Source organism: Micropterus dolomieu, linkage group LG19 (genome assembly GCF_021292245.1).
Source record: "Micropterus dolomieu isolate WLL.071019.BEF.003 ecotype Adirondacks linkage group LG19, ASM2129224v1, whole genome shotgun sequence".
Classification (NCBI taxonomy): Eukaryota; Metazoa; Chordata; class Actinopteri; order Centrarchiformes; family Centrarchidae; genus Micropterus; species Micropterus dolomieu.
This window is the reverse complement of record NC_060168.1, coordinates 2,878,266-2,898,595: the sequence shown is the minus strand read 5'-3', so window position 1 is coordinate 2,898,595 and position 20,330 is coordinate 2,878,266. Positions and strand designations below refer to the sequence as shown.

Here is a 20,330-nt window from a genome sequence, read left to right as displayed (position 1 = left end):
TTACACCCATGCAGCACTTTTATTATGTACAATAAGAAGCTACTCTTTTAATGTGTTTATCTTAATGGACTACATGTTTTCAAAAAAAGAGTGTAACACACACCCTTATCAGAGCTAATGATAATGTTAGTCAATTTTAGCACGCCATGTAATCATATAAAAGGTCATTTCTTAACAACGTGGCCAGTGAAAATGCTGTGTGGCACACATTGGCTAGTGAGCAAAAGAGTTAATGTCAAGCCCTGGTTATGATGTCAGAGCATGATGATGACTGACTTATGATGATTTAATGACTTGGAGGCATCTCTTGCATCTTTAGTGAATCAGGGAAACCGAAGATTTGTATATTAACAAGCAGTTTGCCTCATTTGATCAGCTAATAAAATAAGTTCTCTCTTCCCACAACACATTTCTTTCCAGATTAGGAATTAAGTCCGTCAGAGTATACCTAACTTTGAGCCTATCCCTGAGGAAAGAATGATTTATAAGCTTTTGTCGGGCTCACCTGAAGCCGAAAAAACGGGTTTCCCAGTTTGTAAGTATTTCTCCTCAACGGGTAAATTGTGCAACACACTCTCTGGAAAAGGCCTGGGAGCGCAGATTGTGGATGAGGTTTGGGAGAGGGGCCTTAGCAGGATCCATTCTTGTTCTATCAATGCTAGACATTGTACAAAAGACTCTAAAGCTTCTCTTACGTTGTTTAATATCCATTCTGTGTTCTTTAGTTGAGACAGTGAGAGAGCGATACGGTCGGGTAAATACAGAATAACAGAGTCAAACTAAAGCAGGAGATCAGAGTGGTACTTACTACACGTAGCTCTAGTTCTATGAGTGTGTATGCTGCTTTGTATTAAGTTGACCTAAGAGCCCTTTCTATTTAGTTAACAGACATACTTGTTGGATACGTTTAAACATACGCGTGGGCTGAAAAGTTAAGGGAGGAAAAAAAAGAGTTCGCTCGAGCCAAATGCCTCAATATTATGTTTATTTTGTGCTGTTCTTTTTGTACCTGAAGACAGCAGTGGGGACGCCAAGTAACGTAATTTTGCAAAATAAAGTAATTGGCACCTTTTCACGTTCCTTTCTTAAAACTGCTGCCTACTTTTACTCTTAACTGCAGTATTTTCTGTGGGCCAGTAATCTACTTTTACTTGCGCTACATTTTCCATTCATACCTTCATAATTTCACCAGTCTTTTATCTGCATTTTGTTTCATTAACGAAATGAGCCGTCAGCCAGGCTGCGTGCGCGCAGTTACGCAGAAGAGCGCCAGGTCTCCTCTGTGGTACAGAGACGGGCGCTTATCACAGATGCAAACATTTAGAAAATCAGGCAAATACCTTTTCAGTTTAAGGCTTTATTGTTCTACTGAAACAAGTGACACCCAGTGAGCGCACAGCATGGCACTGGTGGCCTGTTGGAAAGCAGCCTGCGCCTACTTTCACTTTCCATTAACGGCGCATTAAAGCGTCTTCAGTCTCTGCAGAGAAAACGTAAACTTCACACTGTAACATCCTGATGATCACTAGCCCTTGTGTTGTCTTTTTGAAATTCTTTTGTGTGAAAAATATGGTTTTAATTCATGAAATTACACCAAAATAACATGGATGCTTCCACACTACGCTCTAAACAAACAAACAAAATGATCAGTACTTTCACTGAATTGTGGGTATTTTATTATATTTTTATTTGGTCTTCCCCGGTCAGATTTGACCCGGTGTTGCAAAAGGGTCAATAAGTCACAGTGGTTTGGTTTTCAACAGATGAACACCTGCGAACCCGGACAATTGCGAGGAAAATGAGAATAATGCTTCAACAGATGAGGAAGAATCAAGTGATGAGGAAGAGGAGCCTCAGATGGAAGAGTGTTTGCTGTGGTCTTCCATCCCTCCTAGTGACAGGCATACTTAGGTCTGTTGATTCTCGCTGGAGTATATCGATCCAATAAAGAATCCACGGCCAGTTTGTGGCATGCCCAGTCTGGTCGAGCAATTTTTGGGGCCACAATGCCCCTCAAAATGTTCCACATTATCTCAAGGGTCATTCGGTTCGACGATCGAGATACAAGAACAGCACGCCGTGCACGTGACAAACTCGCTGCCATTCGTGATGTATGGGACAAGTGGGTGTGTCTCCTGCAGCAGATGTACAACCCCGGAGCTGATGTGACTGTGAATGAGCGCCTGGTCCCCTTCAGAGGTCGCTGTGCCTTCAAGCAATACATGCCTAATAAACCTGGGAAATATGGCATAAAGATCTGGACAGCGTGCGATGCAAGGACCAAGTGTACACTGGCAAACCTGCTGATGGACAGCCAGAAAAAAAACAGGGCAAGCGTGTGGTTCTTGAGATGGCAGAAGGTCTCCGTGGACAAACAATCACTTGTGATAATTTTTCACATGCCCTTGGCCAGGAGCTGCTCAAGAGAAAGCTGTCCATGGTAGGAACAGTAAGGAAGAATAAACCTGAGCTTCCACTAGCACTGCTTGCCACAAAAGACAGGGCTCGATATTCTTCCAAGTTCGTGTTCTCTGAGACACATACTGTTGTGTCCTATTGTCCCAAAAAAGGAAGAAATGTGCTTCTGATGAGCACTCTTCATCGGGATACTGAAGACAAAAAGCCCCAAGTCATCCTTGACTACAACCACAACAAAGGGGGGGACAACCTTGACAAGGTATTTCACCTTTTTCATGCAATATTTATTGTCATTCATGCAAAGTCCAATTCATTGCATTATGTGTAATAAAATATAGTGTAGTGTCAATTTTGAATTACGTATTTGTTTCTTTTGTTGCAGGTTACAAGTGTGTACACATGTAAGAGGAAGACAGCCCGTTGGCCCCTGGTGATCTTTTATAACATACTAGACGTGTCTGCCTACAATTCATTTGTACTGTGGACTGAGATCAACCCAACATACAATCAGGGGAAGTGCCACAGGAGGAGGCTGTTCCTTGAGGAGCTTGGGAGAGAACTGGTGATGCCTCTAATCTAAAAGACGCCAGGTTCTTCCCCGCGCGCCAGCATCTGCAAGCTTGGTTCTGGAAATCCAGACGGATGGACCCTCTACCTCCGCAGCAGCTCCTACTAACCCAGCTGCAGCCACAAGGAAGAGGTGCCGATTCTGCCCTGGCAAGAGTGATCTCAAAACCAGCATCAGGTGCCAAAATTGCATGGCAAACATTTGCCACCACACACTGCCTATCATGCAAATGATAGCACATTCACACAGAGACACACCTGCACTTACACATGTAAGTAATAAACATGTATATTATACAAGTTTTGAAATGTTGAAACTGAAGTTTTAAGTTTTAGAAATAAATGTTGACTGTTCTATGTAAATGAATTTATTTAGCTCTTTGTTTACTCTGTTATTTGTGAATAAAATTCCATCAAATGTTGACCTAGGAATATATATCAGTCTGTGATTATCCAAAATAAATAATAATTTCTGCTGGTTTCCTAAAAAATTAGAAATTTTAATGTAAATGAGGTTTATTGAAGTGTAAAATGAATTGGTGATGAGCTGGAATAAAGTTTGCTGACATTGTGTAACACAGAATTGGGTGATCATTTTTTACATTATGCTTTAGAAACCAGACCGGGTCAGTTTTGACCCATAAGGACAACAGGTGTGTATATGTGCTACCATTAAAAATAATGCAATGCTTCTAAAACAGTATCCTGACTCAACTTTGACATACACCAGTCTGTGATAGTCCAACAACATATAGTCCTCTGATTTATACTATTAGTGAAGATAACTTAAGAGTTTCTGAATTTTTTTAACTAAAAAATAAGATGAGAAATAAATGAGATTGATTGACCATGAATTCCAAGAAGAAGTGTAAAACTAGTGGTAATGAGTCGGAATGAAGCTGGTAAAGAAGGTGTAACAGAGAAATGGGTGATAATTTTTACATTATGCTTTATAAACAGACAAAATTGACCCGGTCTGGTTTGTGTGGTGGGATTATTTGCCGCCATTAAAAATAATGAAATGGTTTCAAAACACTATCCAGACCAAACTTTGACATATACCAGTCTGTGATAATCCATCAACATATAGTCCTCTGATCTTAACTATTAGTCAAAAGAATTAATAATTTCTGCTTTTTTTAGCTTATAAATTTGGTATAGTTTCATAAAAATGAGACATATTGACCATAAATTCCATCAAGAAGTGTAATAATAGTGGTAATGAGTTAGAATGGAGTTGCCTAAGAAGGTGTAACACAGAATTGGGTGATAAGTTAAAATGGATGCTTTAAAACCAGGCAAACCGGACCGGGTCAATTTTGACCCGGGAGGACAAAAAGTGCATCGTCGACGGGAAGAAAACACAAGGGCTAAAATGATTCAGTATCCTGTCGTTGAAAAGAGCATCGCTTTATTTTGATGGTATTCGCCTGTTTTGTTTTGTTTTTTCTCATAGCCTACTGTTTAATAGCGATGTGAGTCAATAAACAGAATGTCGCCGGTGAAACTAATCTTGGCTTCACTCAGCAGCTACCAGCAGTTATTTATTCAGGAAACAATCATATTTAAGATGCACAGAGAGAAAATATGGTGGATAAACAGTCCTGTTGGGCTTTACGCATGACGCACAGCTTCCTCTGTATGCAGGTTACCTGCTTCAACAACGAGCTGCTCCGTGTTACTGCCACAATAATTCTCTGCGTTGTAAAGATTATTTAGATGCTTTAGGAATAATCAGATTGTTTTGGCTGCCTGTGCTGCTGCAAAGCAAGTGGTTTGGTTGGCTTCATGTCCATAATAAAATATACAGGCAACAATAGCCGGCTGGGCAGCAAGCATAATATTTTAAAGTGATCTTATCAACACATTTATGGAGATTTAAAAAGGGAAATAATTATTAAACAGAAATAGCTAAAGATAATCAACCAGCAAAGCAAATTGCATTCCCTAGAAATAACCATGTTGCAGCTGTTTCAAACCTGATGAACAGCAGATAAAATATATTATTATAGACTATATATAGGTTTGTAATTTTTTCCTCTAACTTTTTATGGGAGTAATTGTACTTTTTCTTGAGTATCTTTTTTTGAGTACTCTACCTGCAGATGGCCAGCAGCACCAGTACTAGCGCTGACATGGTGAACATGAGACAGACAGCAGAGATGAGGTCAATAGCAGAACAGAGTCAAAGCAGCAGTTTATGGTAAGATTGATGAAGACATTTAGTCAAGGGCAGTGATTACTTTACTTTAGGAGTGTTAGAGGGGTGTTTCTAGTTTTGAAAATGTATTTTAAAGGCACATTTAGTTATGTACTCTACTTGCATAAAATTCTCAAGAATGCAGGAATAAAGGTCTGTAAAGGCCCAGAGGGCCCGACACATGGCTGAGCAGGGACAAACTCCTGGGCCACTTTTTTGCCTCCGTCTGTCACCATCCTTGACCTTAAAATCATGTGCCATGTGGTGTGCATGTGTCTCTGCTACATGTCCATAAACAGTTGAAAAGTAGTCAGTGTTCACACAGAGATGAGCATCTTAAAGTATTTTAAGAGGAAGAGGACAGAGGTCACAGGAGCAGGAGGAGAAAAAACTAGGGAGGGTGAGCTAGTAAGTTGTGTGGATAGCTAGAAGACGTAGCAAATTCTAAAACTCGCGTAGTAAAAAGACTTTGTTAGACCAACGGCATGTCATCAGAGTTTGCTTTAAAGACAGTTCTGTGTTCACAAACATTTGTTGCAGGGAGAGTGAGACACAGGAAATATCGCAGACAGCTACATCAAGTGTAACATTAGGATAACTAAATACATTTGTACTGTGGCTACATTAACTAGCAGCTGTTCCATGGTTTTTATGCTATGTAGTCGGTTTTGTTCTCCCTCTCTCTGACCCTCTCTGAGTTTTCATAATCTCCCCTCTCCAGTCTATTCTCCAGCTTCTGTCACTGCAAAGACCCTCTTTCAGCCACACTAATAAGTACATTCTGTTTTCAAAAATCATTAGAAATGAGCATTTAAGTGCTTCAGTTAAAAAAAATAAATTCAGGGGGGCTCCTACGCCCCTGCGTTTAAAGGGATGTCTGTGTTAAAGAGTAGTGTGGCTACTGTTTTAACGGATCGTTAAATGCCTGCTATGCTCTCTCTTAAATTGTACATTAGACAGTTTATCCTCACATATTCCTGTTCAGACAATGATAGGAGTGTTGCATGATGTACAGTATATGTAACAAACTGTATTGTACTCATTATTTTAATTTCTTTGTTATTGACAGAAACCACACCCACACACATCTATTTCCTGAACACAATAACGTTGAACCATCCTTCCATGTCGACTCTCATTTCCTGTACGAAGTCAATGCCTGTGCTGTACATCCTGGCCCTCAGTACTGTTCTGGCCGACACTCCGGGTCTGTTATGCACAGACTTTATGACTCAAAAGCTAAACTGCACGGGATTTTTCCTTCCATTTCCCCTCTGTGTGACCGCTGTATATCTGCAGAAGGCTCCCTGGCCCACCGTTCCTGGACATGCGTGTGAAATATTTAAGACCTGGCTAACTGAGCCCACTATTATTCTACCGAGAAAAGGTTCGATATGGTCGTAAATTCTCTGACATACGGCGGCCATTTCTGGACCATCTTGCTCAATGCGACATCGCACTTGATCCGTTTGTCCATGAATATCACAAACAGGATTGGTGACAAAGTGCAGCTCTGGCGGACGCCAACCCCCACCGCTTCTCAGCCGACGTTAACCCACATGTTGTGACCGTTCAGATTACTCTGGTTACTAGTTACTTTACAATTCTGATTTTTGCACATAAAACATGAGGAGCTATAAAATCTGATGTTTTGTTATAAACTACAGGATACAGAAGTACAGCTGAAACCATTAGCTGATTAACCAATTGACAGAATATTAATTGGCAATTATTCAAGTCGTTTTTCATGTAAAAACATTTCATGGTTTCACCGTCCTAAATCTTATGAGGTTGGGGTTCGGACTGCTGGTTGGACACGAGCACTGTGAAGGGGTCACTTTGGGCTCTGGGTTATTGTGACAGCATTTCTCACTATTTTTAGATTTTCTTTTTTACAAATCTAACAATCGATTAATGAAAAAATAACCAGCAGATTCATCCATAATGAAAACAATCATTTCAGAAATATCGATAAATAAACCTGTTTGCAGTTTTTTTTGCATCTTCTACCTGAGTGGGATCTGGAAGAGCGAGGCATGTAGTCGAAAAGCTCTGGATACAGAGTAGGGGACCTTGTGCAAGAGTTATAATTGATGAAGATATATGAATGACAATATTAGCTACATACATAGTGTTAGCCTAAGCTAATTTCTCACATAATCTGGAAACCTCCATTGTTGTTTTGTCCCTTTTGCATGTGTTGGGCTCGGGGCCACTGTATGCAGTACATGTGTATTTCCACTTTGATTCTTTCCACATGTGAAACAAGTGATGTTGGTGAGGTCCCGTTTGGCTCTCAATTGTGAAAAGGTCAGAATGTTTCACATCCTGAAATACTGTCAAATGAGCCTGTTGACTGTTTTTCTATTCAGTTTCTGAAAAAAAGCATTAAAGGGGACCTACTATGCTTTTCCATATTTTCTGTCTTATTTATAATGTTAGTGTCAGATGTTCATGTTAAATGTGGCCAAAGCTTCAAATAATGAGGTAAAAGTATTCAAAAGAGATCCCTCAGAATTCTCCATTATCAATGTCCCGTATTTTCTACTTACGGCTCGATATGACATCATACAGAGCTGATTTTCCGTATATGGTCATTTTCTCCGGGCACAGAATGCCGGCCACGTCCACAAAGGAATGTGCAGTCCCATCCTGGCAACCTGGGCCGAGTTCAGTGCTGACAACACGTAGCAAAATGTTTTTTTATGGAAACGGTGGCGCCTTCAACTCCCAGTTCTGTACACATGCGCACTGCACTTTTTAATACGGCTGTTTCCAAACTTGTTGCAGCTGATGGAGTAACAAAGGCCGACACGTCCACCAAACGGGAGAAAATGTACCTCGAAGCTTCAACTTCATGTTTCAAGGAAACATGTCCAAAAACGTAGCTAACAGGCGCAAAACGTTTTGAGATGGAACTCGCCCCTGAGTAGGATTTGGGGAGGTGGGGCTTAAAGAGACAGGAGCATATACAGCTCGTTTCAGAGAGGCTGAAATGAGGGCCTGCATGAAGTGCCAGTATAAGATAGAAAATATAGGGCTGGAAATGCAGTATAATAGGTCTCCTTTAAGAAGTGAGAAGCAATAATCATGTCCCAGCCAGACACACTAACAGCACACACTGCACGGTGTACTCGTGCAGCTTCAGCATTTCTTTCCCAAGGTGCTACACGTGTCAAACACTTATGTAGCACTTACTTACTGTTATTCCAGATGGCTGAATAACACAACTTCAGACCGTTGTAACTCACATTTGTTTTTTGTTTTTTATAATACATATTTCAGTAAAATCTACTTCAATACACTGATAGTACAAGAAAGAAAATAGTATAATATACTTCAGATGTGGAGCACACCATCTAGTTCTCTTATCTCGACGCAGACACCCTTTCACTCCCTTTTTATGAACGGTAAAAAAAACAAAACAAAAGACAACAAGTGTTGACGAACGTGACAGTGCTGTGGAGAAACGGCACTCTGCAGACAAACCTTTCCACTGAAACAGACGAGGAATTCAAAGTCCGCCTGTGCCGATACATGCAGTATCAAAAAATGCTTTTTACATTTCTGTTTACAACAAAGTCTTGCCTGGCTTTTTATATTACATTTGATTACAAAAAGGAGTTTTTCCATTTACAATCTAAGGCTGCCCATGTCTTCTGAGCTCTGAAGGATCTGTGTGTGTGTGTGTGTGTGTGTGTGTGTGTGTGTGTGTGTGTGTGTGTGTGTGTGTGTGTGTGTGTGTGTGTCTAGAACAGTCCCTTTAATCCTTTGCGAGGCTTCAGCAGCGCCATAGTAAGAGCAGGTGTCTCCCTGGAGACCAACATCACGCTGACAGTCCGAGCCAATCACAGAGCAGCTCTGCTCTGTGGTGGGGGGGGGGTGTGGGATGTGTCCTGCACCTCCTCAGCAGTGTCCACAGTCACTTCCTGTACCCACCCTCCGTGTTGGCCCTGGCTCAGGGCGGAGCTCTCAGGATGATGGGGTTTCTGCTGCTGATGCTGGCGGGCTTGAGGGGGGCGGAGCCTCAGCTGCTGCCTCTGGTTGCGCTGCTTCGGGCAGACTGCTGGAGGGCGTCGGGGTCTTGGTGGGGGTTTTGGGCGGGGCAGGGTGAGGCTGGCCGACCTGGACAGAGAGCTGGGGCAGCTGCTGGGCCACTGCCGCCGGTTTAGCCAGGATGAGCTGTGGTGTCGGCCGGGCTGCCGTTAGCTGGATCGTGGGGGCGGTGGTGGCCAGTTTAGCCGCGGTCTGCGCTAACTGTGTAGTAACAGGTTTAGCCTGGATGAGCTGCGTGATCTGGCCTGACGAGTTGGCCTGCATGAGCGTGGCCAGCTGGTTGGCCGGGATGGTGATGATGGTGATCTTCTCTCCTGCTTTGGAGCCGGCGGGCAGCATGGTGGGCAGAGCCTGGATGACCAGTTTGGGGGGAGCGCCGGCGGAGGCGTTGGCTACGGATACTGGGACTCCTGTGGTGGTGGTAGGATAGTTCAATGTCACCTGACCGAGTGAGTTGGTCATGACCACTGGCATGGCTCGGATGGGCCTGCAGGAGAAAGCACAGGGAGGAGGAGTGATGACACCCCCGCTGTGCACAGTATCTTTTTTCTCATGCACATTCATCTGACCGCACTCAATTCAAAAAACATTTTCAGTTGCAAACACATTTGCATAACAAGGTTAGTTAGTGGGATCATGACCCAAACCTTTCAGGGTGAACCCAATATAGTCACTGTCGACGTAGGCGCGGTCTGACTTCCCGTTAGCTTGGCTGGGTGCAGCCATGTTTGAAGAACAAAGCAAGTCTCTAAGCTCACTCAAGACATCTTTATCATGTATAAATAAATACCAAGTTGTGAGAAACAGTGAATAGAGACCTGGTGGCTGTGTTGCTGGGGATGACAGTGACGTAGGTCTGCTGAGGCTGGGTGGCAGCAGGAGAGCTGATGCCCAGGCTGCCGGGGGCCTGCTGGTGAGCCGGGTGCTGGCCAGAGACCAAGCCTTCGCTGTCCTCCACTTCCTCGCCGTCGTCCTCGTCCTCGATCACCCGGATGTTCTTGGGCATGTCTTTAAACTGGTAGGCCAGTCGCTGACCCTCCACTTTCGCCAGGATGCCGCGCTGGTAGTAATACCTACACACACACACACAGGGAATATCAAAGCTGTGTTATATTATAAGAGTCTATTTTCAGGACTTTTAAGGGCTCCGTGTTTGTGGAGGACAGGCTGACCTCAGGGCTCGGCCCATGGTCTCGTAGTTCATGTCGGGCTTGTTCTTGTGTTTCCCCCACAGTTTGGACACGGCCTTGGAGTCGACCAGTTTGAAGATGCCCTTCTCCCTCTGCATCCACTTGATATACCGGGGACAGGTGTTTTTATCCTGCAGCAGCTCCAGCAGGAACTCCCACAGATAGGTGGTGTTGCCTTGAGGACACACAGCACAGCGTCATGACATCATCGAGCTCTGTCATACAATTAACCCTATTAATTATGCCTTCCATAATCAATCAATCAATCAATCAATCAATCTCTTAAAACCCCCTGCCTTAAAGCCTCCCCTGCTTTCTGGTCTATTTTCCTCTAAATGAACATCTTGCTGTGCTGAAAAGACCATAAACTCATTAGGAAAGTTTTCTGCTCAGGTAATAAATCAGCTGAGAAGTAGGGTCGGACTTGTTTTTGAAACCAGTGGAGCCCCCCCTGATGGCTGTTAGAAAGAATGAAGGTTTAAGGCACTTCCGCATTGGCTTCACTTTTCAGACATGGAGGTTCTGCTTGGGTTAATTACAACAAGATAATGCATGATGTACGTTATATGACTGGTATGTGCAGAAGAAGATGGAGAAAAACAGCAAAACATTTGGGCCATGTTCTGAAAGTTCTGAGTTGTTCTGAGATGCATTCTGATTTTTTAGAACAGCCCACGTGTAACAGGGTGGGATTAATCTGCTACCAATATTTAGGTTTTCTCACAGAACAGAGATGTCCAGATGGAATCAATATATTAAGCACAACTCGGGCTTCAGACAAACCTTTGCCCTCCCTCGGCCTCTTCTTGATTCCCAGGTCAAAGGAGCCGTTGGAAGCAGGTTGGTGTATTTTGGGTTTACGTCCGCCTGCGCACACACACACACAAAATAACATGTCAATCTCAATCCCCAGGTGAATTTTGAGAATTCCATGTGAGCAGGTCAATGGGAGCCTCATCATATTCCTTGTAAACAAATTTCAGCACTCAACAGGTTTCATTGCGGTCAGACACATGGTCTGGTAAGTCCATATCAAAAGCCGTTTGTTTTCACGTCACATTTTAGTATCGCCTCAGCTCGCTTGGAACCTCGACGGAGGTGATACGAAAAAAAAGTTTTTAATTTTACATTCATGGCGCAGCACCAACATGTTTGAGCCTCACCACCTTATGATGGCAGGAAAACACTGTTAATACGACATCAGAATCATGTTTGCCTTTTGTGTCTTCATTCACTGCTTTGTAGAAATTAACAAATAGGCAACCTGAGAAACACCTCCCTTCTGTATAATTACAAGCATTTCATTTGTACACGGAAATTAAAAGGACATATATGACATAATAAAAACAACAAGTCATGTGTTCACAAGCTAGAACACATACTTAAACAGCCCAACTCCTGGCCCCATCTGGCAGCACTGTACAGAAATACAGAATCTATGTAGCCTCCAGCAATAAGAATTGTTACAGGCGCTCTGTAGCGACACTGACCTCCCCTCTTCTTCTTGGCAGCGGGTTCACATTCGGGAGGGATGGGGAAGGACTCCTCCTCTATGGGTCCACACTCTGTCGACACCTCCACCACCGTCTCCATCATCACGTCCTCTGCTGGGGCCAAACCAAACACAGCATTTACACTATTCTGCTGGGTCATGAGGTCATTGGGGATACACAGACGCCAGCCGGGCATATACATATATATATATATAAATACACATAAATAAAAAATAATAATAAAAAGAAAATAGAAATATATATTATATATATATATATATTTTTTTTTTTTAATTAGATCCCATCAGAAACACATAACATCAACAAATATTATTATTACAAACATTAGTTAAGTGTAGTTGTGAAACCTTACCTAGATAACATGGTATAATGCATTTTAATATTATTGTTATTGTTGCAGAGCGCCCACTGGTGGACAAACTAGGCAACAACAGCACTCAGAACATGATAGAAGGATCCATCGTCTTCCGTTTTTTTAATTCTCACTTATCTGCAATTAGCTCGGTGATTTATCGGTCAGGCTTGTTTACACACACAGGTAAACGTTCAAGCCAGTTTGCTGTTGAAAAAACATTGCATGTCTTTTTTTCCTACATAAACAATCTACACCTCACATCAGTGTCACACAGGTATCTAGCAGGTAGCTTGTACTGTACATGTGGAGTGTAAATGACAAACTGCTGGTGAACAAAGCTGTTGGAATCTCCCAGGTAAAGCTGTGCATGTTACATCCTAACTGTACAGGATTTGATACCTCTGGGGCTGAGCGCTGTGATGCAGTCTGTCCCACCAGGCTGCGGAACTAATGGTAATGTTAGCTTAAGCAGCTACAGTGCACAACAGTCAGCAGTCTCTAGACAGACAATGTCTCACCAGCAGTCGTTATTACAATAACTGGCCAACCATGTAGCTGTTATCAATTAATCTACCAGCACCTTTGAATTTTTTCAAATTACGTTAAATAAAAACTATTTATTTGCAATCGTTTGTTTAGTTCTGCTTGCAGTTCAGCCTCCATACGCCTCCTCGACTGCTGTGTCTATCAGACAGAGCAGGAAGTCCTGACAGTGTGTTACCTGTGCTGCGTTCGTTGTGCAGTCCTCCAGGAGACTCCATGTGCAGAAGAGCTTCGGCTGCTTCAAACGTTTTGTCGAAACACACCATGTCGTGACCCGACATCTCCACTGAGAAGAGGAGCAGAGAGAAAGCTGTCACTGCACAGACCTCTGCAAACAGCACATGCTCACTGAGGACAGACAGTAAGACCTGAGGCGTCAAATAACAACACAAAGATCGGTTTCTGTGTGGGGGGGGGGAATTACAGTACAGCGCTGCAACCTCAACTGTTTTGAAATGTTAACTTCCTTGTTTGAGGTTTGAGAGGCCGTCTGTTCCTCCCTTCCTGTTTCCAGTAATCTGGTCTAAATAGTTCCTGCCAGCAGAGGGCAATGTACTGCTGTCATACACAGAGAGAGCCTCTCTAATGCTCAGGTGCCACTAAGAGCGGACAAAAAATGAAAGACACAAAGCAAATTTCACAAAGTAGAAGGAAGATATATTTGGATTTTTACATGGAACTTAAATTAAGCTGCACTCAACAACCAAGAAAAAAAATAAGTTCAATGAAATCTTAACAGACAACAGGATTTCTGTGCAAGTTGCTCCACATCACTGCAGAGAGCTCTGGCTGAATCATCCTGTGGGTGGCGCTAAACTCAGGATTATATTCCATCAAATCTGACGTTCGTTTATAAATTTTGCTCTTTGATAGTGGTTTCTAAATTTTGCTGCCTGTGCCTCTCTTTGTACGGCCTACAGCCTACGTCAGCTGGTTAATTTGCCTAATCTTCGAAGGTCTTTAGACCACGGTGGAAACGCAGACAACAATGCGCTGAAGGAACCATTTAGTTCCCTGAAAAGAGATCTGGGGACTTAAAAGTCCCGGGTACTTTTGGTGGAAATGCAGCTTTCTTAATTAATCACCAACTTCAGGAAGTATGAAATCCGATTTAATTCTTCCCAGATTCCGTGTTTTCTGTTTTAATCGTTCAGTGCAGCCCTACAGATAATCACAACACAGATTCTTGATGGCATAGGAGGTTAATGCAAGTGATTTCTAACAAAAGACATGCTGCGTGTTAAAACAGCTCGTATGTTTGAAAGTTCAGCTCGGCTGAATTCTCCGGTCCCCCAACCCTGACATAACAGGCAAGACTGCGAGGTCTATGTCGCACGTTGACGCAGTGAGGTGAAGGAACAATCAACAGAAGGAGCTCCAGCAGAGGTTTTGATTTCTAGCTCAGTTTTCACCTGTTGATATTAGCACCACATCCCTAAATGGGTGCAGCACACGTGACCAGGGCGAAGCTTGGTATTAATAAGTGGAGAGGGAGGGGAAATTAATCGTGTGCTCCAAACAGAAGTGGAATTACTAACAGCCTTTGCGATGTCAAAAACAGCCTGTTTTATGTAGAAACATCAGAGCAAATCCACACAACCCCCAAGGTAGATTTAACGTTCTCACCAGTCTCTGCCACCTCTGTGACCACCTCCTGCTCCTCTGCCACGTCCTGCATCAGGTACGTCTCGTCATCATAGACCAGGACCTGCGCCGAGTAGCACTCCTCCACCTGGGCGCTGGGCACCTCCTCCACGATCACCGCCGGACAGCCTTCCTCCTGCAGCACCACACCATCCTCCTCCTCCTCCTCCACATCTTCCTCCAACTCCTCTCCGCCCTCAACAATGACCGCCTCGACTTCCTGCTGAACCACTTCTTCCTCCTCCTCCTCCTCCTCCTCAGCGGGCTGCTGCTCACACTAACAGTTTGAACAGACGAGAAAAAGTTTAGTGATGCCACTGTGTTCGGAGATCACGGCAACAAACTTGGTAAACCTGATAGAAATGATGGACAGAACAAAGAAAGAGGGACCCATGTTGTTCCCCCACTGATTTCATTCCTTTTCTTAAAGTATGAAATAAAACATGTGCACTGTATACAGGCAACTGAATGCTATTGTACTGCCACTAAGATGCACTAAGACCACTGATCCCCACTGTTTGACTGAAGGACCCCCCCCCCCCCCCCCCCCCCCGTTCTAAATTATTTCATTTGACTCGGTTTTTTGAGTTTACAAGAGTGAGTTTATTTCATTGTCTCATGATAATAATATATGTAATAATTCTAATGCAGATTGATGTTCTGATAGAGGCTTGAAAAACATGTTTCAATCTAGTCTAACAACTTGAGCTACTTCCCACTGACAACAGTTTGCACTGGATCTTACAGAAACCCCTCCTCTGCCTTTCCACCCTCCACCTCTGGTCGTTTTCTCAGCATGCTGGCTGTGTTTTTGTGGACAGTGTCTTTGTGTGGGATCAGTATTTCCTTTCCTACTGCCTCAGACTGCTCACATCGTGTGCTCCCAACAGAAGTAGAATTGCTGAACAGCCTTTGCAAAGTTAACACCACATTCTACATATGTTCACACACACTGTTATATTATGATCAATTAGGGTTGAAACTGTATGAGATTTCTCCACAATTATAATTATTATATTTTCATACCATAGTATACTATCAAACTGGTGTACTGCTCCCCAGATATGATTCCAGGGCAAATGAAGTAACTATAAATAGAATTAACGGCCAGCCTTAGATTACGTGTGCTTGCTGAAGACACATTAATAACATTTTATTACCACCTGTCCTGACAGCAGAAAATACACAAAACTATTAATCGCATGATTTTCTGCCATTAATCGCAGTGTGTCGCACAAAATTGAATAATGAATTCTAAAGTAGTGTATTGCACACTTTTAATTTAAATGTACTGCTATATACACAAAACTGCAATAACGTGTTTTGCAAACACTTTCAACAAATAAGTTGCTTTTTCCCCAGCAGTATTCCCTTTACACAGCAGCAATAAAATATTTCTTGTAAATCGCAACTTAAACATTAAAGTAATCAAATCAAATATAAAACCAAAGCTGTTTGCCACTGCCAGGGCGTTACCTTTTATCTAACTTGTTAAAACAAGTTAGGGGTGGTGATGGTGCATAGATAAGATGCCTGCCTTTGGTGTGGGAGACACGGGTTCAATTCCCACTGTGAGACATCCACCATTGTGTCCTGAGCAAGACACTTAACCCCTCGTTCCTCCAGAGGCGTGCGACCTCTGACATGTATAGCAATTGTAAGTCGCTTTAGATAAAAGCGTCAGCTAAATGAATAAATGTAAAGAGTCCAGAGCCACGATCAGAACATCATAACAGGCAGCTTCTGAGCAACAGGTTAACATATATAAATCTGTTTTCTTGTTTTCTACTGAACAGGTATCAGCAGAAACATTTTTGTTTTATCAGGGAGCAGCAGAAACAGTCTGTCTGTTCAGTAGCAAGTGTCCCTGTTAGAGTGAGGTGAAGGTTGACTCATGCACAAACCCGCCACCGAAGTTGAAGAGAAAACTAGATGAAGGCCTATCAGGTCAAGTTATGTAGCCTATAATTTTAACTTAAGTTAAATAGGCTACAGCTGTGTAGCGCACAGAAGCCGTTGCCATGGTTACTCTCCATAAAGCACCTGCTGTTTACTCGCAGAGCGCCGTCTCCCCCGTCTGTCTGATCACCAGAGCGCAGAACAGCCCCCCTCCATACAATCATTAATCAATTTACATCTGCAAAGCAGCAAAAGTTACATATTCTATTGAGAATAGATTATTACATATTTCCTACTGTATAACATATATTACAGTCTATATAAGTAACTATTTTGATCTCTCTGCTCAGTAGCGGTAAGATGACTGTTGCAAATCTGCCTTCATGGACTCCCTTTAGCCCAGGTCCACCACAGAGCTGAGATGAATTCACTCTACTCTGTTCTTCTTCTGTTTCTACAACGTTTCCATCACAGGGCTTTGTTGACTGCCTTGACAGCAGTTGTGAGAATAAACAGGCTTACCTGCTGGGGCTCCTCTACTACGGTGACGTACTCCACTATGTTCCCTCCACCATCTGACACTACCACAGAGGTCATCACTCATTCCTACCAAAACAAAAGCACAGGGGGTCAGGATGGAGAAGAAGAAGCATTGCTAACATAAGTGAGCTGAAGGATTTCTGAGTATGATTTGGTAATGTCAGTGATATGCAAGTCTGGAGTGTGTGTGAGAGAGTGTGTGCAGAAGGCGGGGTCATGTGAAAGCCCCATGGGCTGCCGCTCTCCTCATGACTTGGTCCTAGTAACGTTGTGGAGTTGTGAGTAAAGCACACCTCGTCACAGTCCAGTCTAAAATCTTCTACCTCCTCTCCTCTCTAATGCTAAATCCAACAACAACGGCTGTTTTATTTCAATAACATCGTAAATACATTTGTTGAAAATGCTGAAATTCTAACAAAATGCCTTTAGTTAGCTAAAAACATCAGATTTCAGCATGTAAAAGGGTTATTTTTGCATCCCTACTATACAGGAGGTATTTAGAGGGTCTGCCTCATGTTCCTTCTCCTGACTTTGCTATTATTTGGAAACGTGTTCCCACTGATTGGCCAGAATAGTTGTGAACTGTTGATGATTCTTATTGTGAGTTTGAAGCCTCACAGGTCTATAACCAAAACGCTGGATTTGAATTAAATTTAGGACTAACAGTGTTTGCTCGATTGCAGAGCTTACACGCCTGTCTACCTGGCGTTCATTAGATAACACTCAATTTGATTTTTCAATAACATTAAAACATATGATGCTGCTTCTGTGGTGTACTGTGGTGAGTTAAGACTGAGACGAAGACAATCGAGAAACACATTCAGAAAGTTTGAACTTATATACGAGTTGTACGAAAACTAAACTGCTGAACACTCAAATAAACACTTAAATGTAGATTTTGGAAGGAGTTTCCCTGAATACATGCAACTGCGGGTGAAAAGAAGGAAACCGTGATGTTGGCTAAATGCCAGCACGACTAAGGTTGATTCAAAACAGAAATACTGCCAGTGTGACCTTAAACTGTATACAAAAAGAGTGTGACACTGCGGGTTGGTTTGAGGAGATGGCAGGCACTAAGCACGCTCACCACACAGGCTGATGTTTACTTTATGAGCGGGTCTGAACGTCTGTGTGCAAACTGAGTCTGCAGCTCCAAACTGTCCAGCTAACTACTTAGCTAATGCTTCTGCTAAGTTACTTATTTAACAAGACATAATCAACTCAGCTACTACTGCTGCTGCTAACATTATGCACTTTGTTATTAACGCCACATATTCAATGCCATATAAATCAATTAACAAAGCATTATTTCAAAAGGGAGATCACCCACAACCCAATAACTTAGCCATGGCTAGAACTGAGGTTAGTTATTGAGCTCGAAACAGTTAGCAGATAGCTAGCTAACATACACACATATAATGTTACGTCTTTAACGTAAAGTCAAAGGAGTCCACTGTCACTCACTGGACAATAGAGCAAATCCTGACACCTGTATTGGGGCTCGTGGTCTATCACAGCCTGCTGATATGTTAATGCAACGAGTTTCTTCCCCTTACCTTGTTTTGCTTTTGCTAGCGAAAAGTAAGCTCCACAGCTAGCACTAGCTGGGCCTAACGTTAGCCAAGTTAACGAGGCCAAAACGTTCACTTCGCTTGCATAAACACGTGTCTGGAAGTCCCGCGTCCCTAAAAACTCACTTTGCGGATACCTATCGACGTCCCGCGTTGAAATGTAAAAAGGGAACGCGGATGCAGGCCCTGAAGTTGCGTTTTGATTAGTGCTCGCTTCTTGTTGTCCTGTAGCTTTCCGGCGCGCCGCCTCTTCGCTACAACGAACGGATCCAGCGGGTCAAAGCACAGCCCGCCGTGACGTCACGAGGACAAACTGGCTCGTCGTTACTTTCTGTTTGAGCGTGCCCTGATCAACGTTTACTCTGGAAAATATGTTCTGGGATAAAACACCAACAGACATACCGATTAAAAAATTAAATAACATAATTGATTCCGTAGTCAAATGTTTGTTGAGGTTGTTTTCGTTTCTATCAGTACCCTATTTTCCCATGTTAGTGTGTCTGTGCGAGAGATTTCTGAAACTGGTCCATTATGGTAAGGATCCCTAAATCCCCCATTTTTAAAGAAGTTCCTTTTTGATTAACCAGAAACAGTCGCTGTATCGCTCTCATTAAACCCGCCACATCCATTGATAAAAACAGTAATGTAAGAACACGGGAGTTTACCGCTGCCTTTGTTTATTTGTTTATTTGTATAGTTGAATGACTTGTTGTTTTTGTTTGTTGGTGTAATTGTATGACTTTGGTGTTTTAAAGGGTTTTAAAACAAGTCACACGATTTACACACAAACTTATCAAGGACCAAGGTCCTATAATAATATAACACTACTCACTGAAGCCAATTTTATTTAATTCAATTTTACTTACTTGCCGGACTTTTACTTGTAATGGAGTATAAAGGACAAGATATGACATAAGTATAAATAAATAAATGCAGCAATAAATAATTAAAAACATAAATACATTTTGGTAATTAAAAAAGCTATTTCTACATGTATTAATTTATATATAAATAAAAACATTTCTTTATGTGTACATTTATTTTAAAATATATGTATACAATTCATATATTCATACATTTATTTATTTCTGTGTCTGTATGTAAATTGAGTTGGTGGTGCCAATATCAGTCTGAAGCAGGATTGGTTATAGCGATGTGATCGGATCTACTACTACTGTCTTGATTTGATGGTACACAAGCTTAGCCTTTAACTTGTTACTAAAAGTTACTACAGAATAGTAGAAACTTACTGGTTTCAAGCTGCTCATCCTCTTCCCGCAGCAGGTCGGTCAGCGGCCTCTTACTCAAAGCCATTGCGTGGATTACATTTTCTGCCGTACGCTACATGAGCTTACTGGACATGCTCATCTGCCCCAAAATGCATTGGGTCTCTTCAGACTGTCCAATGGTTTACGGAGAGGTAGCTGGTTCTAGCACCACACTAGTTTTTTTTAATTAAAATTATTATTTTTATTGTTATTATTTTTACAATTTTCACATGCTATTTCTGAGAATTCAGCCGAGATATCAGCTGTGTAGATATCAAATAATGGCAGTTCAACACATTCTCATCTCAATGCTACATAACTGTCATAACAGTGTGACAAAGCTAAAGGTACCCTGCGGCGTCCGTATGAAACCCCCCGTTTGCTACGTTGCAGCAACACAAGGGAGGCTAACCCTACCTGTTAGCACGGCCAATGTGCGCAGCTGTAGGGTTAGCCGGTCGACATGCATAAAGTCAGTGACTTAGGTACTAACATTTCTGATGGTTGTGGTAAGGGTAGGGGCTTCGGGGGGCTGTCAACACCTTTATCACGAACGTAGCTAACG

At 42.5% G+C, this 20,330-nt stretch overlaps 2 protein-coding genes across 5 annotated transcripts in view; one reads left to right on the top strand and one right to left on the bottom strand.

Moving 5' to 3' along the window:
* setd7 (SET domain containing 7, histone lysine methyltransferase) overlaps positions 1-20,330 on the top strand; it is a 519,573-nt gene that overhangs the window by 379,241 nt on the left and 120,002 nt on the right. The window lies entirely within an intron of this gene.
* elf2a (E74-like factor 2a (ets domain transcription factor)) lies at positions 8,426-18,802 on the bottom strand. Of its 3 annotated transcripts, none has more exons than XM_046031392.1 (9): positions 18,483-18,802; positions 16,909-16,992; positions 14,470-14,764; positions 13,022-13,129; positions 11,922-12,035; positions 11,215-11,298; positions 10,414-10,606; positions 10,060-10,314; positions 8,426-9,728 (listed from the first exon to the last, which is right to left on the bottom strand). In XM_046031392.1, exons 2-9 carry the CDS (start codon positions 16,981-16,983, stop codon positions 9,158-9,160), a joined length of 1,695 nt encoding a protein of 564 aa, XP_045887348.1. In that variant the 5' UTR covers positions 16,984-16,992; positions 18,483-18,802; the 3' UTR covers positions 8,426-9,157. The 3 variants fall into 3 exon arrangements, with proteins under 3 accessions (XP_045887348.1, XP_045887347.1, XP_045887346.1); XM_046031391.1 differs by having other exon boundaries at positions 11,922-12,038; positions 18,624-18,802; XM_046031390.1 differs by having other exon boundaries at positions 11,922-12,038; positions 18,483-18,800.

Coding starts and splice junctions, on each gene's coding strand:
- elf2a (XM_046031391.1), bottom strand. CDS start 16,983: ATGACCTCTGTGGTAGTGTCAGATGGTGGAGGGAACATAGTGGAGTAC. Junction 14,765..16,908: donor TAGTAGAGGAGCCCCAGCAG/GTAAGCCTGTTT, acceptor TCAAACTGTTAG/TGTGAGCAGCAGCCCGCTGA. Junction 9,729..10,059: donor CCCAGCAACACAGCCACCAG/GTCTCTATTCAC, acceptor TTTCTCCTGCAG/GCCCATCCGAGCCATGCCAG.